This window comes from Callorhinchus milii, unplaced genomic scaffold (genome assembly GCF_018977255.1).
Source record: "Callorhinchus milii isolate IMCB2004 unplaced genomic scaffold, IMCB_Cmil_1.0 Scaffold18, whole genome shotgun sequence".
In the NCBI taxonomy this organism is placed as follows: Eukaryota; Metazoa; Chordata; class Chondrichthyes; order Chimaeriformes; family Callorhinchidae; genus Callorhinchus; species Callorhinchus milii.
The window spans coordinates 7313087-7337719 of record NW_024704759.1 but is presented as its reverse complement, the minus strand read 5'-3'; the positions used below and the strand labels follow the sequence as shown (position 1 = coordinate 7337719).

The 24633-nt window shown below is 41.5% G+C and overlaps 1 protein-coding gene across 1 annotated transcript in view; it reads right to left on the bottom strand.

The window, feature by feature from the left end:
- LOC121850383 (solute carrier family 12 member 5-like) overlaps positions 1 to 16148 on the bottom strand; it is a 106918-nt gene extending 90770 nt beyond the window's left edge. The window contains exons 1-2 of the mRNA XM_042341881.1: positions 16109 to 16148; positions 15907 to 16001 (exon numbers count right to left, since the gene is read on the bottom strand). Of these exons, the coding sequence (XP_042197815.1) occupies positions 15907 to 15964 (58 nt within the window). The 5' untranslated portion in view covers positions 15965 to 16001; positions 16109 to 16148. The remainder of the gene's footprint in view (positions 1 to 15906; positions 16002 to 16108) is intronic.
- Between the last annotated feature and the right edge of the window lie 8485 nt (positions 16149 to 24633).

The following is a 24633-nucleotide window of genomic DNA, read 5'->3' as shown; positions in this document are numbered from 1 at the left end:
GATCGAGTGACAGGCAGCCGGGGATCTTCATTCCCAAACCTTGCTGATTTGAGTGGGAAGCAAGTAAATCAGCATGTGTCACATACCTGACTGGTCAAATGGTGGGCAAACAGTGAGCATTTGTCTCACCCCCTGCTGGCAGAGCATTCATCAAACAATGAGCAAGTGTCCTGCAACCTTGGGTCAAATGGTGAGAGGCTGATGAGCGAGTAACCGCAGCCTGGCTAGGCGAGTAGCAAGTGAGTCCTGGGCACGAGTCCAGTCACCCCGCTGAATTGAATGACGCTGTCCATTTGCCTGGTGTTTCAGCAGTGGGACAGACTGCCATCTACTTTGCTGGTTGTTGAATTCTACACTTCCATAAGGTACGGTAGGGGATTAGGTTACCAAATAACACAGCGGTTTAGTCCAACGCTTGGCAAGTGTCCAAGGTTGGAGGGGGGGTGGTGAAATCGAATACATCTTTGTGCTCTTTACGTAGCAACCTTCTTGAATCAAACTTAGGCTCTCGGAGGAAGCTAACTTTGAATCCAGCATCCAAATTAATCTGAATATTTATCCCAGACACAAAAATGATTGCAATGCAGTGATCAGAGACCAGACATTCTTCGCACATTAGACACGGCACGTCTGTAGATCACAGTAAGGTGCGCAGTGAAGACAAGAGACTTTATTATGACATTTTTCAATACAGATTTGCGATACATTCTCAAAACATAAAAGCAGGGGTAGGGGGGCAAATCCATCACTAAGGGAACTCATGAACTGGAGGCAGCTCATACTCTGCCATATCAAACACTACGTCAAATAACATTGGTATTGACGGGAAGATCCATCAACCGGGTGTCATCTGAACAGCCTCAATACAGACCTAGATTACTTAATACTAAGGGCTCAATGCATAAATATGCTTATAGTTAAACAGCAACACTGGAGAATTTCCTGAGACAAGCAAGCAACTAACTCTGGGAAAATATCCTCCAAGGGATCCGACTGACAAGACAATGAAATCTTTACAGGGGTTCAGAATATAATACGACTTGCATGATTGGCAACCTAGTTTTTTTTCTCCCCTCTCCCCTGCAAGATCCTGCACCTAATTGAAACCTATAGAACGCAAGAAAGCGCTGCAAGATTTTTACTACATCTGATAGGAACCAATAAAATCCTTGTATAGTTGTCAACAGTACTGGATTTTTTTTAATATAAACGGGACGGGAGGGGGAAATAGGGGACAATTGTTGCAGAAGAAGAAAGGAATATCTTTTGGTGTTGAATCAGATGTGAGACCTCTACTCTTTACAAGCAAAACAAAGCCAAGACCAAAATAGATTTTTCTTTTAGGTTGGAGCTGGGTACAGTGTGTTCCTGCAACACGAGTTCATGCAGTAGAGATGGTGCTTTATTTAAATTTTTAATAAAAGCATCACAGCTCTTTTATACAACATCCAGCTCCAAATAAAGCTCATTTAACAGACTCCCCTGCCCACTACATTTTAAAAACAAAATCGTTCAGCAGCTTAACACAAAGCAGATTTCTGCACCATTTCTCCTCTCAGAGAGCTAACAGCAGATGTACTGTAGTTTTAAGCCATTCAAATCCACACTGCACTTTAGGCTTTTGTATGTTTATTATCCTTTTGCTTCCCCCCATCCCCATTTAATATTAAAGCGCAACTTCGATGGGATTTGTGTTTAAAGGCGGTTGCTGTCGTGTGCGAGTAATTTTCAGGGGGTGTTGATACGGTCCCTGCAGAGTGAACAAGCACAAACCTCAGAGGCTGAGAAAGAGCGGAGAGGTTTGTAAAGGATCAGCTGGAGTCCTGTAGTGATCATCTTCCCTGAATCCTTCACATCAAAGAATTACAGCCATCACCCCGTCTCTGCTGTAGTGTGTCCGCACTACACAACAATCCGCCTAATGCCGAACATCGAGCGAGCGCGTGAGTGGAGAGGACATTCGATGGCAAACCTCAGTCACATTCAGATACAGCTACACATTCCAGCACTGCAGACAGACCTGAATATAACCGGGATACGGTATTAAAACACACAGCACCAGGCTGCCTGCGTATCTGTGCTTATGCGTGTGCTTGTATTTATCTATGCGTGTGCATTCCCGGCTTTCCCCGGACACAAAACACAGGCAAATGCTTGACAGAAGCAACAAGACAGAACGCCGGCACTCACCCTGGTTTGTACCTCCATCCCCTTCCTCGCATTCATTCAAATTATTCATCATTGTTTTCCTGGCTGATCGAGATCCTGGGCAAATGTGGATCTGGGATAAGAATGAATGGAGATGAGGACCAGAGCCTTCAAGATGCAGTCAGGTCCCTTCTCTCTAGCCACAAAACAGAAGATGAGACTGCACTGCAGAGAGAGCACCTCAGCTCACACACACAACAGCAGCGAGCTCAACCTGACTGAATTCATCATGTATGCACTAGGCATTATCTGTGTGTGTGTGTGAGGGGAGGGGAGGGCAGAGAGAAGAGACAGAGAGAGAGAGAGAGGGAGAGGTGGAGGAAGAGGAGGGCTTTCCACAAGAGCCTCCAGGCACCTTTTCCACATCCCTAACCAGCATTGCTACACAGCGCACAGCATCATTAAATGAGCTCAGAATCACAAGAAATTAACAGGAGAAGCTGAACATTTCTGTCGCATGTAGCAAGCTATTTCTAACCAGAAAAGAAGCAGGCCGATTTATTTTTCACACACAGAGCTCTCGATTATCAGCATCACCCACTAAATATATGTGCCAGGCTGTTTGCATGTATTCACAATTGGGTTCCTCGAAATATGCTGTATGAATTGAAAACAGACCACTTTAACCCTCTCAGTACTCTGGCTGCTTTTGCACAAAAATTAATTAAAAAATATGTATATATACACAAATATATATACACACACACACAGTCGTGCATTATATATACACGCAACTGACAAATTGCATTTGTATAGCGCCTTTCACGTCAGGAAGACACACACACAGTGCATGTATATATATATTATATATACATATACACAATATAGAAGTCCACTTTTTGTTTTAAACCTCTATTCATTCAAGCTATTGTGATAAGGCGCACTATTAAATGCCAGGGATATCTAATACCTGGCAGTTAATAGTGCGCCTTATCACAACAACAGCAGCGACAACAAGTTGCATTTATACAACCTGTTTCATATCAGGAGGATGTCGCAAAGCACTTCATGTGATTTATTGTGAAGTGCCACCAATTTATTATTTTTGCCACCAATGCAGCTGCCAATTTCGCACAGGAATGTCCCACAAACTGCAAGAAGTGAATGATCGATTTTATCTGCGGGATTGTTGGCCTGGACACATTTTTCCAATGGAGTCCCAGGATTTTTGAAGTCCACTTGAACAGACACGGACTGTTGGTTTAACACGTCATCCGAAGTTGGATGCTGAGAAGAGGCTCAAACGGGCAACCCAACAACAAGCATTCAAATAGCGCTTTTCACGTGGGATAGCATCTCGGAGCGCTATTTGATAGAAAGGCTAAGAAAGTTCTTTGATCAATTTGCCTGCATCCAGTTCCTAGATCTTATGCAGCCTTACACAGTCCCTATTAATTGTCATCGCACAGTGCATTAGCTTTATCAAGAGAATTTTTCTATTCTGAAGAAATGCACCCAGCTATGGTTCTCAATAAAGCATCCATTTGTGCTGGGATTGGCAATGGGGCCCTTGGCACATTGGGTGGACCCAGACAATCACTAGAGGGTCAGCCTGTCTCAGCTGGTAGCACTCTCGCCTCTGAGTCAGAAAGCCCTGGGATCAATTCCCACTTTGGGACTTAGAACTCATATCCTCTGGGCAGTCCAGGGCTGTGCTATGCTATGGGAAGTGCCATCCTTTGGATGAGACATAAAACCGATGTCCCGTAAGACTGAAGACTTCTGCCTTTTCCTCGAATACTCCTGTGGTATCACCTCATGCTCAAAGCAATGACATCTCTCCCAATAACCAGGCACAAATGATCACTTTCAAACACAGCCTTCTGTTCAGAGAAGCTTCAAGCTGCAGATGGAATGGTTCCGTTAGACCAAAAGCTAATAAAATGCTATGCCCTGGGAAAGATAAATCATTCGACTCCATGCTCCAGGCTAGTGAAGCTCCACCTGTTTGTAGGTTTGCTGGATGCCATGACCTTGCTAAGCTGTTTAACTGCTCTGTCAGAGGGCCCTCCGCATGCTGTATTGTGCATGATTGAACCTTTGGTCATCTTTGCACCACAACGTGCCTTATCCTTCACACCTCTTGATTCCGGTCCTCAGCTGGGATGCAAACCATTGACTGTCCAGCACCTTGGGACTTGTTCGCGTTATGAAAGGCGCTATATAAATACAATTTATTATTATTGCCAGATCTAGACAAGTTAGTTGCATCTCAGGAATATCTGAGCGCACCTAAACATACGTAATCGAAGGTTCTGTCTGTTGAGGTGGACGTTAAAGATCAGTTAAAGATGGCACTATTCAAAAAGAGAAGGGAGTTTCTCCCGGTGTCCAAGCCAAAAGGACATGCTGCTGGGCTCTCTTGAGCAGAGTGAGGAGGGAACTGAGTGAGGTGGAACAGAGTGAGAATTCTGTTAAGAAATTTGGTGAGAGTGGGAATTCGGTGCAGAGTGGGAAAGAGGTGCATAATTATAAAATATATGTCATATTAAAATAATATAAAAAATGTCTGAGAATATGGCAGGACACCTGAGACCTGTTGCATGCACAATGTGTGAACTCCAGGATGCTTTGTGTGCTCTGGACGGATATGTGTGTAGGAAGTGCCTCCGGCAACTCGGGCTTGAGCTCAGTTTCTGAGCTTTAGGAGAGGCTGGTGTCATTACATAGCATACGGGATGCTGACGAGTTCATGGATCGAACAGTTCAGGAGGTGGTCACCCCACAGCCACAGAAGGAGAGTGAGTGGGGTGGTATGGAAGAGGGGACGGGCAGTGCAGAAATCCCCTGAGCGTGTGGCACTCACAAACTGGTTCTCTGTACTGAATACCGGAAAGAGTGATGACATCTCTGGGTAGGGGAATCAAAAGCAAACAGATGGACAGGGGGACACGGGGAAAAGTGTTAATGCAATTGTCACTGGGGACACAATGATGAAAGTAAACAGGCATTTCTGCAACCAAGGACGTGACTCTTGCATGGTATGTTGCCTGCCTGGTACCAGGGTTGAAGACATCACGGAACAGGTGCAAAGCGTTCTACAGAGGGAAGGGGAACATCCAGGGATCCATGACATAGGGAAAACAAGGGTTGAGATCTACAGGGAGAGTAACTGAAGCTAGGGAAAAAGCTAAGGAGTAGGACCTTAAAGGTGGTTGTCTCTGGATTGCTACCAGTGCCTTGTGCAAGTGAGTATCAAAACAGCAGGATCAAACACATGAATGCATGGTTGGAAGAGACGAATAGCAATGTAATAAGGAGTAATCCAGAAAAAAGAGGGACTAGATGGAGGAGAAATGCAGAACATGTAAAGTCGTTCCTGGAGTGCATGTGCGTAGGTGCAAAGTGTGACAAATAAGATTGGGGAGCTGCAGGCTCAAGTTGCCACATGGGGTTATGATGTAGTGGACATAACGGAGACCTGGCTCAAACAAGGACAGGAATGGGAGCTGAATATTCCTGGTTACGATTTATTCCTTCCCTATCCCTCCTGAATACAAGGTGGTGGGGTGGCAATATTAATTAAAGACATGGTTACGGCCCTGGAAAGGGACGATGTGCTAAAGGATCCAAAAATAGAATCTATTTGGTCAGAGTTAAGGAGCCGAAAAGGAACTGTTACCGTTAGGTGAAAACTATAGACCATAGAGGGCAGGTGAAGAGAATTTTTTCACACTGTGAGTTGTTAGGATCTGGAATGCATTGCCTGAAAGGGTGGTGGAAGCCGATTCGATAACAACTTTTAGGAGCGAAGCAGATAATTATTTGGGGAGGACAAGTTTGCTGGGTTATGGGGAGAAAACAGGGGCTTTTCAAAGAGCTGGCACAAACACAATGGGCCAAATGGCCTCCTTCTGTGCTGTATACTTGTATGATTCAACAATCCCACCAGATAAAGTTGGTCACTCACATCATGGCTTTGAGGGACACTGCTATGAGCAAATTGGTATTCACCGAAAAAATACAGTTACAACACTTTGCATTAAAAATTTTGTGAAACTCTTTGAGATGTCCTCCAGATGTGAAGGACACCTTATCAAACAGAAGGATTATTATTACTTTAACATTTTGCTGGTGTAATTACCGTCAGGCAGGGTGTAAGACAAATTGCCATTGCCATTACATTTGCCATCATCAACCGCACAATAACTAAAAGGCTCAGGAATGTGACAAGATTGTTTGAATTCATTGTAAACCTTCTTTAATAATTCAAACAAAACCTAAATACCATCACCATGAACCTTGCAGGGTGCAACTTCTCTGATAATCAGCACATTGAATTACATATGCAATTCAGTTCAGGCACCGACTCAATGGACCAAATGGTCTCTGTCTAATCTGATTTCTGCAGAAAGCAGAACAAAGCAAAACTGAGCAAAACTTTCCAAATGCAGCACGTCTGTGAGTGAGTGAGTAAACACTCAAGATTCACTACACTTGGTAAAACAAACAGTGACGTGAGGGCATCAATTTATGATAGCTGGCAAACCAGCAACAACAACAACAACAAGATTCCATTTATAAAGCGCCTTTCAATACAGGAGGACGTCCCAAGGCGCTGCACAGTTGGGTCATGACCCGAGCAGGGGGGAAATGGTCAGGGTGAGGGGAGGGAGCGAGGAGGGGGAAATGGTCAGGGTGAGGGGAGGGATGGGAGGGAGCGAGAAGGGGGAAGAGAGTCGAGAGGGGAGCTGAAGGCTCGGTCAAAGATAAAGGTTTTGAGACCGGCCTTGAAGGAGGAAAGAGAGGAGGCGGCGAAGGCACTGGGGGATAGAGTTCCAGAGCCTCGGGGCTGAGAGGCTGAAGGCCCGACCACCAACGGTAGGGCGATTGGGGCGGGGGACGTGGAGCAGACCGGAGCCAGAGGAACGGAGGGTACGGGCAGGTAGGTAGGGGATTGGGAATGGGAGGTGAGGACAATTATTTCCGCACACAGTTCGGATGTGGAATGCCCTGCCAAGAGCAATGGTTGAGGCTGAATCCATATTACATTTCAAAAGGGAATGAGTAACATATCTCAAAAGGCGTAAACTACTGGGTAATGGGGAAAGGACAGGCAACTGGGACTGAAAGGATTGCTCTTTAAAAGGGCACAGACACAATGGGATGAACGGCCTTCTTCTATGCTGTTCATTTTTATGGTTTGATGGAGGACAGAGTTGCCAACTCAGAAACTGAACAGGGTCTTTACAGAGCTTGGAACATCCTCAGAAGGTTAATAAAATAGTAGATTGAAGTTTTAATTGGATCTAATTTACATTCCTACATATACACAAAATTAATTATAACGCACAGTAAAAGGACAAAGTATAGGATGAAGGAGGTAATGAGAGCATTGGCAATATCAGTCATTGCATAAACGTTTCTCCGGGGTATTTTTGCTAATAATTAACCTGTGAAGTCCTTTAGAATGTCCTCCTGACGTGAAAGGTGGTTTATCAAATGTAAGGATTATTATTATAATTCATCTGAATTTCTTAATATTGCATATAATGACAGTCACTGATAACTAGGGGCATGAACCACTCTTGTTTACAACCTGCCCATTGGAGAGGCTGTCATGTCCACTTCTCATCCAATGCATTAATAATTGGTTCAGAGATTATCTGAAACAACAAATAATGTCACTCCCCCACCAAAAAATAACCATTGAATTTAATTTAGTACCTGTAACTTTGAAATGTCTCAAAGTGCTTCACTGGTAATTGCTACAAAGCAAAATGACTGTATATTTTGTAGGCAAACGCAGTAACCTATTTGTGCACAGCAGTGCCCCACAAACAGCCAGGGAGTGAATGACCAATTGATCTGGGAATTGTTAAGAACACAAGTTCCTGGTAGTCGATTGACATGCCGTGTCCCAAACTATATACTGTATCCTGAGATATTATTTTCTAGCAGAAATCTATCTAATTTGTTCTTGAAATAAACAACTTTGTTTGCAGGACACCGAGGAAAAAAAACCTCAGTTTCTTTCAAAATAGCTCTGCGGGATCTTTTTAAAAAAATCTTTAAAATGTCTCCCCGGACAGGTAGCAATTAGCGCAAGATTGACCCCAAAGAATCAACAGAGCCAATAAGGCACTGATTTGAATCAGGACTTCCAATGTAGTTTACACTTAGAATGAACAATTTGCGATTCCCATACAAACAGAGAGAAAACGGTAGTAGGTCTATCAGAATGGACGGAGAACAAGGAAATCCCTGTGCGTACAATTCCCTTTAAATATTCTGGTTATTTATACCACGTCTTCAACCCGAATCTCATGTTCAGGTCATGGGGCCGGGGAGCGGGTTGGGGAGTTTGGGGTGAAGCCTATTGAAGTCATCTCGTACCACCTGGAGGAACCATGTCTACCCTTAACGCAGTGCATTCGGCATAGAATGGCTCGAGTTCAGCCGCTTGTGCTCTGTAACCATGCCAACCATTTGCACAGGATTGTGACTCATAACAGATATTGATGAGCTTTTTTGCCAGTTAAAATTTTGCGGATTAAGCTATAGCTGCAGATAAACTGGAGGCTTTCGTTTGGGGCATAAACTCTTTCGGTTCAGCATTTAAAACAAGTGGCATCTGCCTATGAAAGGTTGCATCTGCACAGCGATGGCCGCAAGAGAGAAAAGTCGAAATCCATTCCTTATTTCTGAATTCAATTAGTCTGTCTGTTCAGCTGCGTGTTAAAAATCCCATGGCACTCTTTGAAAAAAAAGGGATTCTAAAAGTGTCCCGGGTATCAATCCCCCAAATAAAATAATTAGTTGTTTGGGGACAACGCCATATTACAAATTGGTTACAGCAAATCCCGTGAAGCGTTTTGGGACATCCTCTTGACCTGAAAGGCACTATACAAAAGGTAAGGATTATTATTGTTATTATTGATAATAATGTACGCATTTGCTTTCGATTTTCAGAAGGCAGCCATTCCCTGCCCAGTGAGGGCTCATGGAGAGATCGTGTCCTGGCCCCTGTGTGCTCCTTACTCAAGTGCGCAGTGAGCCAATAGATAGGACGCTTTAATTGGGAGATTGGATTAAAAAATTGGAATTTCACAAGTGATTAAACAGAGCAGCATTTGCTGGGTTGAGGGCTACCTTGACCTCTGGTGAATGAGAAAGTAAATTAAAAGGCAGGGAACTCCTGGATTTCCGTTTCATTTCACACAGGCCAACCAAGTGCTCTGACCTCTTTGCCTAGAGACAAAAAGCTCTTTCTCCACAGAAATCAGTGCCTGTTCTCAACAAGTGGTGAACAAAACCCCATCCACTTAGAAACACCTTTACACTGAGCAAATGTAATGACAAAAATGCATTAGTGCTTGGTCCTGGAGATTTGAGGAGCTTTCTATGCATTAATCAGAAATGCCTTCCAGCCTGCAGTCCCCCTTTTAACTCTCCTGTTGTGTACCAAATGGCGAGTCAGATGAGTGATTCAAGACACACACTCTGGACAATTTTTTTACTTGTGACGAGTTCAGTTGAACCGCAAATCCCAACATTCACTTAAAAAAAGAAAGCAACAAGAATAATTATAGCAATAATCCTTGCTTTTGATATAGTGCCTTTCACGTCGGGAGAATATTTCAAAGCGCTTCACAGGATATACTGTAAAGTGTGTTTTGTAGTCGAATTAGAGTTGGCAGAGAAAGTGATATGACCACAGATCATAGGGTGGTGCAAGAGTGTGGAGGTACATGAAAGTTAGAAAAAGGCTCTTAATGTCAATCTGCTGGAATACAGTGCAGAATATTACTGCTTACTATTGGAAGTCTCATGCCAAGCAAGACTGGTCAATGTTGTAAAATGTGGGACAGAAGAATAGATAGATGTTGTGGAGATTTGCTTGATCTATGGTGGAGCAAAGTATGGAGATGTTTTTCAGACCCTTTTCTCACTGTATTAAAGGGTTTGGAAGAGTGTTTGATGAAATGGATTGCGCAGAAGAAATGGGTTTGATGAATCAATAGGTCTACAGTGCTTTTGGTGTGTTTATATTTTATTTGATCCATCTGTCCTGATCTCCTCTAGCACCAAAATATTGGCTGCGTGTAAATGTCTGCACTCTGATATACATGTTAGGATTCTCCGTGCTGAAGAAATAAGACATTTTGACATTTTCACTGAACATTACAGATCAAGAGTAAAAGTTAAGCAAAGTGGGAAATGATACAAATGAGTGAAACTGTAATGAGTTCTCCGACAGTTAATCTAAATGGCGTGCAATAGAGAATGGACATTAACAAGCCAACCCTACTTCATGTGCTCACATCTGAACCAGATGCAAATTCCTCAGCAGCCTGTTTCAACTGTCTCAGCCGCTGACAAAAACAGAAGATGTCTGAAAAATAATTTTGCTTTGGTCGCAAGTCAGGGATTTGGACCAGAGCTGGGGATCAGGTCAAAGGTACGGTCAAAAAGTAGGGCCTCGTGACGTGCCTTGAAGGAGGCTAGTTAGGGAACAAGGTGAAGGGACTGTGGGATGCAGTTTCAAAGGATGATGATAGAGAGCAGGATAATAGTTTATAGAAAAAAATATTTAATACGCAAGAAGACCTTCCTCTTCGACCCTTCTTCTGGTCATCTCCTCCCTTCCCCGGGCTCGGTGTCAGAGTGTGAAGGGCGCTTTGAAAATGTAAGTTATTATTGTTGTTGAATAATTAATATACTTTCAAGCTAATGACTGGGGGCAAATAGACAGGCAGATAAAACATGGGGCAGTAGATAGATTGATGATCAGACAATATATTTAGGAGAGAGAGACATGACTTTACGACGGCAGACAATAATCCAGCCAAAATCAAATTTACCCATAAAAATTTAATTCTTTTATCCATATATTAAGAGTAGATATTTTTAATTGCTGCCAACAGTTTGAGAACTAAATCCTTGTCTGGCTGAGTGCCAAGCATGGATACAGAATTGGAAAGAACATTTGTTTCACAATCTAGAGGTTCAAGATCTACCTATCATCCTAATGTGCATTGCTCACCTTTTGGCTAGATCACGAGGTAGCTTTATATTCTCAATCAAATGCCGCACCCAAATAATAATTGCAGTTTCTGATGTTTAGAGTTTTTAATTTTCAACTGGTAAGGTTTATTTCTCTTGTGTTTTATTTTTACCAGTCTTTGATTGCAAAAAAGTCCAACTTCCAGGTCGTAAGATCACTATGGATGTCATTTCCTTTGCACTATGCCCAGGTAGCCTTGCTAACACCACTTCCTGCATACAGAGAACAACATCCATAGCAACTGTACATTTCAATGCTTTGGACGACATGCTACCAAAGTGAAAGGTACTTTGCAAGTCTAAATTGTACTGTATCCAGACGTTGGCCATTTCTGTGGCTTAAAGCAATACAAAAAGTATTAAAAAAAGTAATAATTGGAATTCATTTTCCTCAATTTGAAGAAAATTGAACAAATACTGATTTTTCTCAATTAAAATCGGAAACTATTAAGATTCATTATAGCACCCCGAGAAATTTCACTGCACTAATTAGGAACTGCCCTACCAGTATGAGCTTTGGATTGCAGAATTCAAACCATGTGTATGCCTCTATGTCTCATTGATGAGCTAGTCAAACCCAGATTTGCACTATGGCTAAGTAAGTTACATTCTTCCTTTAGGCAAACTATTAAAAAGGTATTCCGTCAAAAAGACCAGTGTGTTGAATGAGGCTCAGACCAGATAAATAGCCATTTGATTTTTTTTAATATAAAGTGAATCAGGATTTTCTCATTTGAAATATCTACTCCCACCCTCAGCAGATCTCTTCACTGTGCACTGCTTTGAGTTCAATGAATTGGATTCCCTGTGCAGTTAATGGCCTGGTTTCAGATCGTGTTTTTCAGCTCAGGAAAACAGGTTTAAATTGATCACAAGACTGAGAAGGAGGAGGGAGAAATCTAAGCTATAAACTAAGAGAGAAATTGAGGACATTCTGACAAGTTACAGTATATTAATTTACGAATCATTAATTATCATACTTAAACTGACATCCAGATTAACAGCATTAGTCTGGATCATTAAACCAATGGTTACTTCAGGTTATAAATCTAAAAATGGAAAGAAAACATTGGCAAAAGGATGAAAATGAAACTATACAGCAAAGAAGTAAGGAAATGGTCATTTCACAACAATCTGTGGAATTCTCTACCTCAGAAGGCTGTGAATGCTCAGTCCTTGAACATATTCAAGACTGAGGTTGATAGACTTCTGAAGGATAGAGGGATTAAGGGCTATGGGGATAGGGCGGGCAAATGGAATTAGGTTCAAAGATCAGCCATGAACTTATTAAATGGCGGGGCAGGCTTGAGGGGCCGAATGGCCTACTCCTACTTCTTATGGTCTTATTCGGAGTTAGAAACATGCAACAAGGCCTGAGAGGATACCAGTTGGAATATTGTAGGCTCCTGTCTGGAGATCAATACGGTTGGCATTTAATCCATTTACAGTAGCACGTAGATGTCACAGTTTTTGTACAGTTTGCAGAAAACTGTGGAGTCCTGTAGTATCTGTAGGTTTGTGTACTCGCCTGGCAAGTGAGAGGACCTCGGTTCGATTCCCAGGCAGGGTGAAAAGTTAGGCTAGTTTCCTTACTTATAAACTCTGTTTACCTAGCAGTAAGTAGGAACCCAGTTGTTAGTCAATTGGCGGATCGCCTTTCCGGAGGCAATAATCCCTTCAAAAAAATAAATAATAAATTGGTCACTCTACCTAGGACTGTTTGTGGGACATGTTTCGCCCACAAAAAATACAGTCAATTCACTTTACACTATATTCCATGAAAAGTTTTGGGACTTTCCAAATACATGATAAGGAGCTAAATCAAATGCAAGGATTATTATTAATATAAAATTCAATCGGTTGCAATCCCCACCAGGAATAGTGCCGTTGGCAGATTTAACTCTATAATAATAAACCTTGCATTTGATATAGCACTTTTCACGTCTTCTAGACATCTCAATGTTCAAAACTTGGTTCCAAATGACAGGTATTCTGTACTGTCATCTTACTTAAGAGACTAGCTAGAGTGCCAATTCTCATCACCAGCAATCCTGGGACTTGCCTTGGTCGTTTATGTGCCTGAGGATTTAAACATTCCCCCCACTTTAGTCATTCTGCAAACTTGATTTGAGGTGACCAAGTGTGACATTTGTCACACTTTTCAACCCGCCCCTCTCTCTCTCCACTTTAGGTGGTTTATGTCTCTTAAATGAGTTAGACCATGAACCATACGTAGCTCCTGCACAACTTTCAATCTCAAATAGAATGCAGGTGAAGAGGGACCCCACTTCTCTAAACAGTTACTAAGTACCGTCATCCAAACCATTACATCTATCGCACAGGTTATATTACTTGAAGACAGAACCCAATTTGATGGTGAACATTTTGTATCGATCACTCCAACCCAGACAACTGTTTTCATTTCACTCAGTAAATTGCTTTACCCTGGAGCAGAATCAATGAGTAACTGGTGTTCCCCACATATACAAGCCCAATCAGTGCAAAATCAGCCCTTGCTAAAATCTTACACATTTCTTTCATAAAATTCATATCCCTGGACAATTTTTTATACTTAGAAGATAGAAGACTGACAAAACTTTCTGAGTTTCATTCAACAACATCAACAGATGACATTTGTGTAGCGCCTTTCACGTCTGGATGACGTTCCAGAGCTCTTCAAACTTCAATGGAAGCCTGCCAATACTCAATAATAATAATCTTTGATAGTTAAATAGAGGTGTGGAGTAAGGAAAGTTCCCATTCATTTTGCCCTGCTCAGGAATCAAACCCAGGTACTTTCGCTTGCGAAGTGATTGCTCTAACCAATATGGTACAGGACTCCACAAATGATCATTGGGCAGGGTTTAAGTGGAAAGCGGAGCTAATTCCACATCTCAGAGCTCCACATTAAACTGAGGAAGTCAGAGAGCTGAAAGTTTTCAGTAGAAAAATAATATGAGGAGGAAAAAAAAGTATATCTGATCAAAGCCTTTAATGCCCTAATGTATTGCACAGTTAATGTCCATAAAATGTTATTTTCAAGTTGAATCACTGCCAAAGGTACAGGGCTTCAGGGGGCATTGATTTGATTTTGAGTTCTGTTCCTAAACCTCAGGAGCATGTTTCAAGTATCAAATCGATTCATCACCTGCATTATAAATTGGGATTGTATCACACTCGATTAAACTCTTAAGATTGCCCTTAAAATTTCTTGAGTGGCACATTGTGCTACTCTTAATATTTTCAATCTTAAAGCAGTTGAAACCAATTGTATCAACTTCCCTAAAAAAACTGGAGAAATATTTGTGTAGGAGCAATACTGTCCAGGACAATAGGAGAAACTTCCTTCTCTATATGATTCTTTGACATCCACCAGAACAGGCTGATAGGACTTCAGGTTAATCATGCATTAATATGGTGTGATGTCGAACGGTGCAGATCTGGTCTCAATTTACTGCTTGTTATGAGCAGATTAAAAGATTTCTCTTTTTTCCCCCAAAAAAACATTATTGGAACTCACAGCAATTCACATAAATCCAATCACAAGATCATAAGAGGTTTGGATGAAGGAGTCCCTTCTCCCATCAGATCTCATTGTTTCAGAACACTCGCCCTTCAATCACATCATCAAGTTGCTTATTAAATGAGTAAGCAACCCAAAACGTGTGTCCTCTTGTTCTGCTATCTTGGTGTTCTTCTGGATTTACTTTTTCAATCGGATTTAAAGTTACGTGCTCCTGTGAGTCATCTCCTTTCAAGACTGAAGAGCCCTCGCTTGTCAAACCGTTAATCATTGTCATGCCTCTAATACTAGGAATCATCCTCATTGCTCTCCTCTGCACTGCCTCAAGGGCAGCCCCCTTATATTGCAGCGTATGAAATACTCTTGGTGCTATAAGATTATATTTGTGATAATCTTTTTAGTATAGCATTCCTTAATTATTAGGGCATGAACAAGGGTGTGTGTTTTTAATAACTAGCTGTGGGCCCCTGAGAGGGTACATACGCCAATTAGTGTTCGCAAAGGTAAAGATATATTGGCTTGACCCCAGCTGAGGTCAGGTTCTGATAACTTTCCCTCGTTTGGTGCCTGGGTCCCATGTCATCCTCCCATCTAAGAAGTGAGTAATCATGTCATTGAGCACAGATGTGTAGACACGGGGCTCATCTGTTATCTCAAGACTAAGAAACAGGAAGTTGGCAGAATCCTCCCAATTAGCTGTCCAATTCTCTTTCTCCTTATCAGTTAGTTTCCCATGCGAAAAGAGCCTGCCAAGATCGCTAGCAGCTGCGAAGGGTGGGAGCCATCTCTGGGACAAGAGGAGGTGGAGTTAGAAACACATAAAAGAAAGACGTGACTGAAATAGTTGGGAGTTGCCGTAGACGGTCAGCACATTTCTCAGTGGAATCATATCGATTCTATTGTATCCATGGTCTCAGTTTTAAGAATTAGTGAAGCTATTTGTAATATTTAATAAACCTTGGTTTATTACACAACATTGGTGGTCATCTCCATCCGAATCCCTTACAGTGCAGTCGGATCAGAACACTATACAGCTTTTTTTGGTGAGACGGGCATCTGACACATGCAAAAACCTATCACCATATGCTTAAGAGTATCCAAACTAAACTGATAATTCCATGCATTCCACCTACAACAGCTTGAGCCAAATAACTAGATAATATCCATACCTGAATGTTCAGCGGATTGACTGCCCTTGAGTTTTGTCATCACAGATTCTTCCCACATCAAAAAAAGTCTTCTGATTTCAAAACCAATGATCAATCTGAAATTCAATGTCAAAGTTTGTTACTTCAATGTTTATTGTCTAAAATGTCACTTATATAATGATTTCCTTTGGGATTTCTTGCTCTGATTTTGTCACTGACTTACTTTGACCTCTGCAAAACATTCAGTTGTTGATTTACTTCTTCCTGGTAACTTCTGATTGTTTAGTGCCAAGTGATCTTTCCTCACTTGATCTTCCATCTTTCTTTCATATACAGACGTGACGCTTGTGGGGGAGAGCAAAGAGCAAAAGTCAGCGTTCAAAGCACGTGTTCATGTCCCACAGCTTCCGCTCCATCAGCAGTCTCATTTAGAGTTGAAATTGGCAAAGGCTCCATAAATAAAGGATTTTTCACATGGTAATTTGATCAGTTCGCCTTCGTTTCCACCAGATCAGACTCCAACAGTCAAAAATAGCCGGCATTCTCCTAACCAGCAGTCAAATGCCGCAAATAACCAGCCAGGTCACCATACTGCAGATCATAAAACCCCAGAATAATACTTTCGGATATGGCCAGTTGGCAGACACAAGGGATAGACTTGTAAAGAACAATTTCAGGACAGATACCAAGAAGTATTTTTTCCACAGAAGGCAATTCATGACTGAGAACGGGATACTTGGAAGGGTCGTTGAGGCGAGGGCACTGGGACTCATTTAAGAAACCTTTCTGGTCACCCCCTCTTGCCTTTTTCATGGCCCATCTCAAGACCTTCCTCTTGGGCTACGCCTTCGGTCATCCTCACCTGTCTCGTGATCTCGTAAAGAACATAAATAACAAAATGGACAAATTTAGCCTACCATCTTCAGTTTGTATTTTCATAGACTTGACGTAATTAATTTCATCGACTGAGGCAGGTGAACAATCAGGGGCCACATCTTTCCCAGAGGAAAAGCCAGGTGAAATTGCTTTCTGACACACAGAAACAATCAAGCAAAATAAAGAAAATCAATACTGACCAGTTAGGTAGCACTGTAGTTGGAATGGGAATGAGTCCACAGTGCTCCTAAGAGCATTTGATAATCTATGGTTCTCATTATCCCATTTGGTGTTTAGTCCTTTTGTAATCATCCAGCTTCATTTCAGTGGATCGATACATCATTTCAATTGGAAATTACCCCTGAAATCTGTTGTTTATGTTGCAAGTTGAGGAGGAAGAAATCTTGCAAACTACAATCTCGCTTGATGCTTGCCAACTCAACAACAACAATAACTTGATTTATATAGCGCTCCTCATGCAGGGTAGCATCCTAGAGCGCTTGAATTGTGCCCATTTTGGAACTGGAGCTCTGATCACAGTTGAAACTAGATTTTAAAAAAAATCTGCCTGCCACATCCAAAATGAATGGGTTTTTCAGCATCGTAAAGATCCAGATCAGATCCTCTCTTGAGCTCCTTTTCGACAATGAAATGCCTAATTCTGTCAACCTATTTTTGTAGTTTAGCATTTGAAGCCCTGGAATGCTTGCTGGGCTTCTCAATACTTTAATCCTTTTGATAAGAGAGACGACAGTATTTCAAATGCAGTCTCAGAAACAAATAGATAAAGGCCTGAAATAACCAGTGTGAAGCCTATAAAGCATCATTTGTTTACAATTCAGCATCATCTATCACATCTAAAATCCAAGGCCTCTTCAAGCATACTAATGAGACCATACATCAGTTAAAAACTGGTACGTGGGTGGGAATCACTCACCTTCCATTGGGTGCAGAAGAAAACTTGAGAGAAGTACTGTAACATGTTCCCTCTTTCCTGCAGCCTCAATGAATTGGAACAAGCGGTTTTCAATTCAAATTGGATCAAAATATTCTCATTGAATGGTCTGTGGTCATACGTGGTCACAAAAGAAACTTTTATGTGTTCTCCGTTTAGGCTAACACAAAGTTAAAAGGTCATTCCTTGTCAAGTGACCAGCTTTCTGTCTGATCTTGCTCCAATATCACTCCTGCACTGCTCAACACGATGTGGGTTTGTACAAAGTCACAAGGCATTGTTGACTCTCTCAAACCCAGGTGAAACCATTAATTACAGAGCAGGCTTCCACCTAGTGGTCTGGTCAAGGATTGATCAACATTGCGACCAGCACAACCGATGGATTTGAATGACAAGACAATGCCAGGGTTTACAGCTCACACCTACCAGTTAGCAAACCAGTCACTGAAGCCTCACCGGAAGGGAAAGACGGGGTGAAAAATAAACTGTCTTAGAAAAAATCACAACACTATCACTCATTTTGCTTTTCGATACTTCAGGAGATTCAAACAGAGCTGCAATGAGGGAGACTCCGATTCCCTGGGGCAATTAAGTGAAGATCTGGCTTTTGATGAGTTCAAAATGCACCCCGTGTAGGTCTGCAAAAATAAAAATGGAAACCCCAGTTTCAACGGAGAATAAGTTCCAGCCTCAGCAGGCTGCACAAGATAGTACATGCTTTAGGTCGCAGATATTTGCTTCATCCATCAATCCTGAAACAATAAATTAGATTCTACCTGCGGTCATATTGCCATTAATTTGTATTGGTTAGCAGATGCAGGCACGCTGCATCTGACAAATAGCATTCTGTGCGCCTTCAATTATTCCTCATAATTTCTTATCTCATCTGTTTGTCCAATTCCAGCTCTTTCATTATTTTTTCAAGTGGTAACATAGCCAAAATAATTCAATTAATACCCCCAAGCAAGACTACTCCACGTTTGCAGTAGAATCATCAGGAAGACAATCTGACATTACAATCAGATATGTACCAGCTAAAAGATTTAATATTAACTTCACACACACACACCTCAACCCCCTTTGCCCCCCAACAAAAATGGCTATCAGTCATGTGATTGATATCATGCAGTTGCTTAAGTCATGAAGCTTGTCACCTGAACGGCACCATTAACTGAAAATTTACAACATCCTCAACCTTTGAAAAAGTACATTGTTTTAAGCAATCAAAGTAGCTATAAAGTAGATCATCAGTGACGCAAGTGTCTTCATTTATTATTTATTATCTGTTTATTGTTTTTCTCATTTATTATTTAACATTTAGGACTCTCATAGAACATGGAAATTTTGTAATCCTTTCCCGACATCAAATCTGTATCCTTTTTCCGCCTGTAAAGTCAAGTAAACGGATTGTGCCCTCTTCTAGGACAAGAGGGCACAACTTCACAGGTTCTTTGACCGTGCCTTCATTAAAGATCCCATGTCACTATCTGAAAAAACAGTTTCTCCCAGTGTCATGCCACCCTCCCACCCTGAACCCCCTGCCCTCCACCCCTCTGGACCACAATTCCCAGCTCGGATCCAAAAACCCCTCACTGTCCAGGGCCCTGGGATGTTTTTCTGACGTGAAGGGCGCTATACAAGTATAATTTGTTGTTCTGTTCAGGGTGCGAAAGGTAATTTCAGGACAGACACCAGGAAGTGTTTCTGCACACAGATGATAATTAATAAATGGAATGGGTTACCGTCAAGGGTGGTAGAGCGCCGAATACTGGACTCATTTAATGAACAGCTGACTACAATAATTGGGATACAGTCAGTCAGGTGGGGGAGGGGAGAGATCTGAAAGGATCAGATCAAAAGACAGTGTTGCTTGGCCTTCACTTTCATAAGTGCTTGCCCTTCTTTCTCTTCATTCACTACTTCAGTGTCAGCCTACCCCAAGGGAATGAAAGATGATACCTCCTCAAATACATCAAGCCAGCTGAAAATACGTTTAAATACAAAGTAGAAATCAGAGATAAATGGGCCAAGAGTTAAATCAGGTTACTCTGCTGCCTATAGAGTAATCTCGTTTATAATCATGTCCCTGGTTCGGACTTCCACACAAAAAAAACAATATACTGTACATCTAAATTCACCCCATCAATTCCTATCACAATATTAAACTTGGAACTCTTCTACCTGTCATCTTTTCCCTCTTAATGATAACAAATTGACCTCCTTCTGTTCATAGCTTGCTAAGCTACAAAGCTGGAAATAGCCCATGTTCTGCTTTGAGTCCTCTCTATTACCTTGTTAATCGTAGGTACAGTGACCAAAACTGGATCCAATATTTTGTATGTGATCTCAACCAAGTCTATTGGACTCATTGGACTATGGATTGAAGTGCAAAGACTAACATTTTCCATTCATACATGGTGATTTTTTCCAAATTTAAGTCATCCATTAACTATCTGATCTTTTTCCTGACAATCTCATTTTAACCATATACCCCCTCGAAGCTGCGGTTAAATTAAGTGACTGAAAACAGGCTCTCTGGGGTGATGAGTTATTAGCATTTCTGCACAAATCAGAGCACTGAAAATTCTATCATACTGCATTAATGCCAATTAAATTGCTAAAATAAACCTTTTCAAAGAAAATGTTTTAATTTCCCCAAGTGGCTTACTTGTTAAACCTCCTCCATGGAATGAATAGAACCGTGTACACCAAATGTTCCAAGAGCAATCTCTAGTTTCTGTGGGTTGGTTCATTTTTGCCAGCAGTAGGGGTGGTATGCCTGGAGGCAGTGCCCTCCCCTCTAAAGATTTACAGTTTAACCTGTACCTCATTTCTAATCACTACCGAATTAACTGTGCTGACAAGCTAATAATGCTACTGATCAGAATCTTTGCATTTCATATAATAGTAATAATATTAATAATAATCCTTGCATTTGATTTAACTCCTTATCACATCTTCCAGACGTTTCAAAGCACTTCGCAAAATATACTGTAAAGTGAATTGACTGTATATCTGTGGGCAAAATATCGCCATTCACATCAAGAGACATCTCAACAAAGTCCACCAAGCAGATTCTTCGAGCCATTGGATGTTATGTGGATCTCAATTCATTTTACAATATTCTTCATAGGATTCACTGTAAAGTGCAGTGACTGCATATTTTGTAGGAAAACTGTACATGTGTGGAGGTCAAATGCCAACACTCAGTTGTCTTGGATCACATTTGAATAAAGGCGTTTGGTCGAACACCTGAGGATGATCAGGTGCTGTTGATGTGCCTCTTCCTCAGGAGAAAGTTATATAAAAAAAACTTGCATCTGATATAGCGCCTTATCACGTTGTTGAGACATTTCAAAGTGCTTCACAAGATTTTACTGTGAAGTGTCGTGTCTGTGTATTTGTAGATAAATGCTGCAGCCAATTTATACACAGCAATGTCCCACAACATAGAATTATTATTCAGGTGAAAAATGGCAAGACACAAAATGAAGATTCGCCGTCCATTCAACAACTGTAGCAGACTGGAGAGGAGTCCCAGTGATTGACTGGGGCCACAGCATTATAGGAAAACCTTTGACTTTTGAATGTAGTGCATAATAAAACTCCAGCAAAGTCAGGCTCTCTTTCACAGATTGTATCAAATTATTATCCGTTTGAGTACCATTATATTACTTCTGCACCAAAATGGCAATGTAGAAAGATTAGCTTTTTCCCATTTAGTCAGGGAAATCTGGAACTTTAGAAATAATTGAGGGTTCCAGAAGGTCTACTTCAGAAGAGCATTCAAATGACCAAGTTGAGGTACAGATCAGCCATCATCTAATAGAACGGTGGAACAGGCTCGAGGTGTGATTGGCCTACTCCTGTTCCTATGTTCTGAAACTCAATCCCATGGGAAAAACTCAATAGTTAAACCAAGTCACATCTGATGTCTTGTGTAGGATTGGTTGCATTGTCCGGCTTTCTATTGTCCATGAGATGCTTAATAAAGTAACCAGGGGTTACATACTTTCCCTCAGGACTGCAAGACTCAATTGTTCACAGGTGGAGCCCTGAATTGTATTATCCATTAGTGCCACCACCAGTTCAAGTGAACATTTTGGTTGTATCTTTCCTTTCACTGTGGCACAAGAGACTGAATGGACAAAGACTGAATAAAACTCCATGTGGGCACCACTGAGGCACCTAAGACTGAGCTTCCTCTGATACTGTGTGAGCAATGTGAGCAATGGAAATATATAATATTAATAATATAAAATAAGAGGGGCAAAGAGATATGAGTAATGGAAAATGGGCAATGGGGAGGAATTGCTGTTCTTTTGTTGTTGTTGCAGCCTTAACCTACATTCATTTATCCGCCAGGTCCAAAAGGCACTCTGAAGTGAACAAGTGTAATAATGCTGAGCCTGATGTGCTCTAAAGACAACTGCGATAAGAAAATAACCAATATTGCTTTTTTCAAACTGTTCTAAGAACACGATCAGCAGGAAGTGTAGACATCAGAAGCATTCACACCCTCACCCCCCAAAAAAACCTCAGCAGTGTACTGATATTTCACAATGCTTTTATATAGGCAACAATCCTTGATTTCTTTAACCAATTGCCTGATGTAAAGCTGTACACAAAGGATTCAATGTGAACACAATGGCCACAGGCTGCTGTAGACCTACATCTGGGTTTGTGTATCTTTTTGCTATAATGAATAATATTTTCCTGCTGCCACACTCCACAAAGGAAGGAAACAGGACAAAATGGACACAAACACACCAAACAGATACAGGGCAAGAAATGTTCTTATGAAACCAAGCAGACTGACTGCAGTGTTCATTATTATTGACTGAAAAATAAAATCGACACGTATCAATTTCTCTGAAATAAGAGAGGCAAAGAGATTGTATGAGGAAACATTAGTGGATAACATAAAAGAGAATCCTAAGGCATGTTATAAGCATATAAAGAATAAAAGGTTAGTCAAAGTAGGGTGGGGCCAATTAGGGACCAAAAAGGAAACCTTCTTGTGAAGGCAGAGGGCTTGGCTGATGTACTGAATGAGTACTTTGCATCTATCTTCACAAAAGAAGAGGACGCAGCCAATGCCACAGTATCGGAGGAGAGGGGAGAGAAATTGGATAAGATAAGAATAAAGAGGAGGTACTAAAAAGGTTGACGGTGCTCAAGATAGATAAGTCACCTGGTCCGGAAGGGATGCATCCTAGGTTACTGAGGGAAGTAAGGGTGGAAATAGCGGAGGCTCTGGCCACAATCTTTCAATCCTTCTTGGACACTGGGGTAGTGCCAGAGGACTGGAGGGTTGTAAATCTTACTCCCCTGTACAAAAAGGGGCAGAAGGATAAATCCGGGAACTACAGGCCAGTCAGCCTAACGTCAGTACTGGGGAAAAATCTGGAGACCATAATCCGGGACAAAATAAATTTTCACTTAAAAAATATGGGTTAATAAAGGATTTTGTTAAAGGCAAATCATGTCCAACAAATCTGATAAGAGTTTTTTGGTGAAGTAACAAAGAGGGTGGATGAAGGTAGTGCAGTTGATGTAGTTTATATGGATTTTGAAAAGGCGTTTGATAAAGTGCCACTTAGGATACTTGTAACCAAAATAGCCCACAGTGGCAGCATGGTTACAGAAATCACTGGGAGATAGAAAGCAGAGAGTAATGGTGAACAGTTATTTTTCTGCCTGGAGGGAAGTGTGCTGTGGTGTCCCCCAGGGGTTGGTATTGGGGCCAATGCTCTTTTTGATCTATATAAATGACCTGGATTTGGGTATAGGGAGTACAATTTCCAAGTTTGCAGATGAAAAGCAGTAAACACTGAGGAGGATAGTAGCAGACTGCAAAAGGACATAGACAGACTAATAAAATAGACATACACGTGGCACAAGTTTAATGTGAAGAAATGCAAAGTGGTGCATTTTGGGAGGAAGAATGAGGAGAGGCGATATAAGCTGATGGTACAATCTTAAAGGGGGTGATTCTATGATATCAGAAGTTGCTCAATAACCACTCTTGCTTACCAATCAAGTACTTTATCTTGTCTGAGTTAATTCCTCAACTCCTATAAAACAGAAACATCCACAGCGCACGGAATCCATTTCAGTTTATGATACCGGGTTCCATATATAATAATGATTTAATGTAGTCAGGTGTCAGCCTGTCTCGATTGGTAATACTCTCGCCACTGAGTCAGAAGATTGTGGGTTCAAGCCCCACAGCGGGGAATTTGAACTCATAGTCCAGGCTAATGCTCTAGTTGCAGTTCTAGCCTGTGCTGCATTGTTGATCGCATCCTCCTTTGGATGAGACTTTAAACTGAGATTCCTGTTCAAGTGGATGTTAAAGATCCTATGACGCTACTTGAAAAGAGAGAACAGCAATCACCCAAATAAAATTGGTTGTTCACTTTATGGCTGTTTGTGTGTCATTGCTGCGTGGCAAATCAGCTGCCGTGTTCACAAAATACATTCATTACACTTTACAGTAATTCCTGTGAAGCACTTAGAAACATCTCACGACTTGACAGGCGCAATAGAAGATGTAAAGATTACTGTTATTATAAATCTTGAATTTACACAAAGATGCAATTCTATTTAAGGTGCTAAATCTGAATACATATTTGCTGTTTGAGGACTAAGACCAGAGACAAATGGTTAAAGACTGAGACTGTAAACAAAGTGCCGATCTTTGGCTCTGACAGAGTTTTCATCACCATCAAATGAATAGAAACCGTCTCCTTCATCACCTGTGGTTCCACAAACAGCCACAGCACCTACCTGGACCAACCACTCAAACAGCATAACCCAGTTATTGCCATGGCAACAGATTCCCAGAATTGCATTGCTTCCTCCCACAAGGATGAAGGATCCTGAACAGAAATCAGAAGGAACTCTGTTACAAA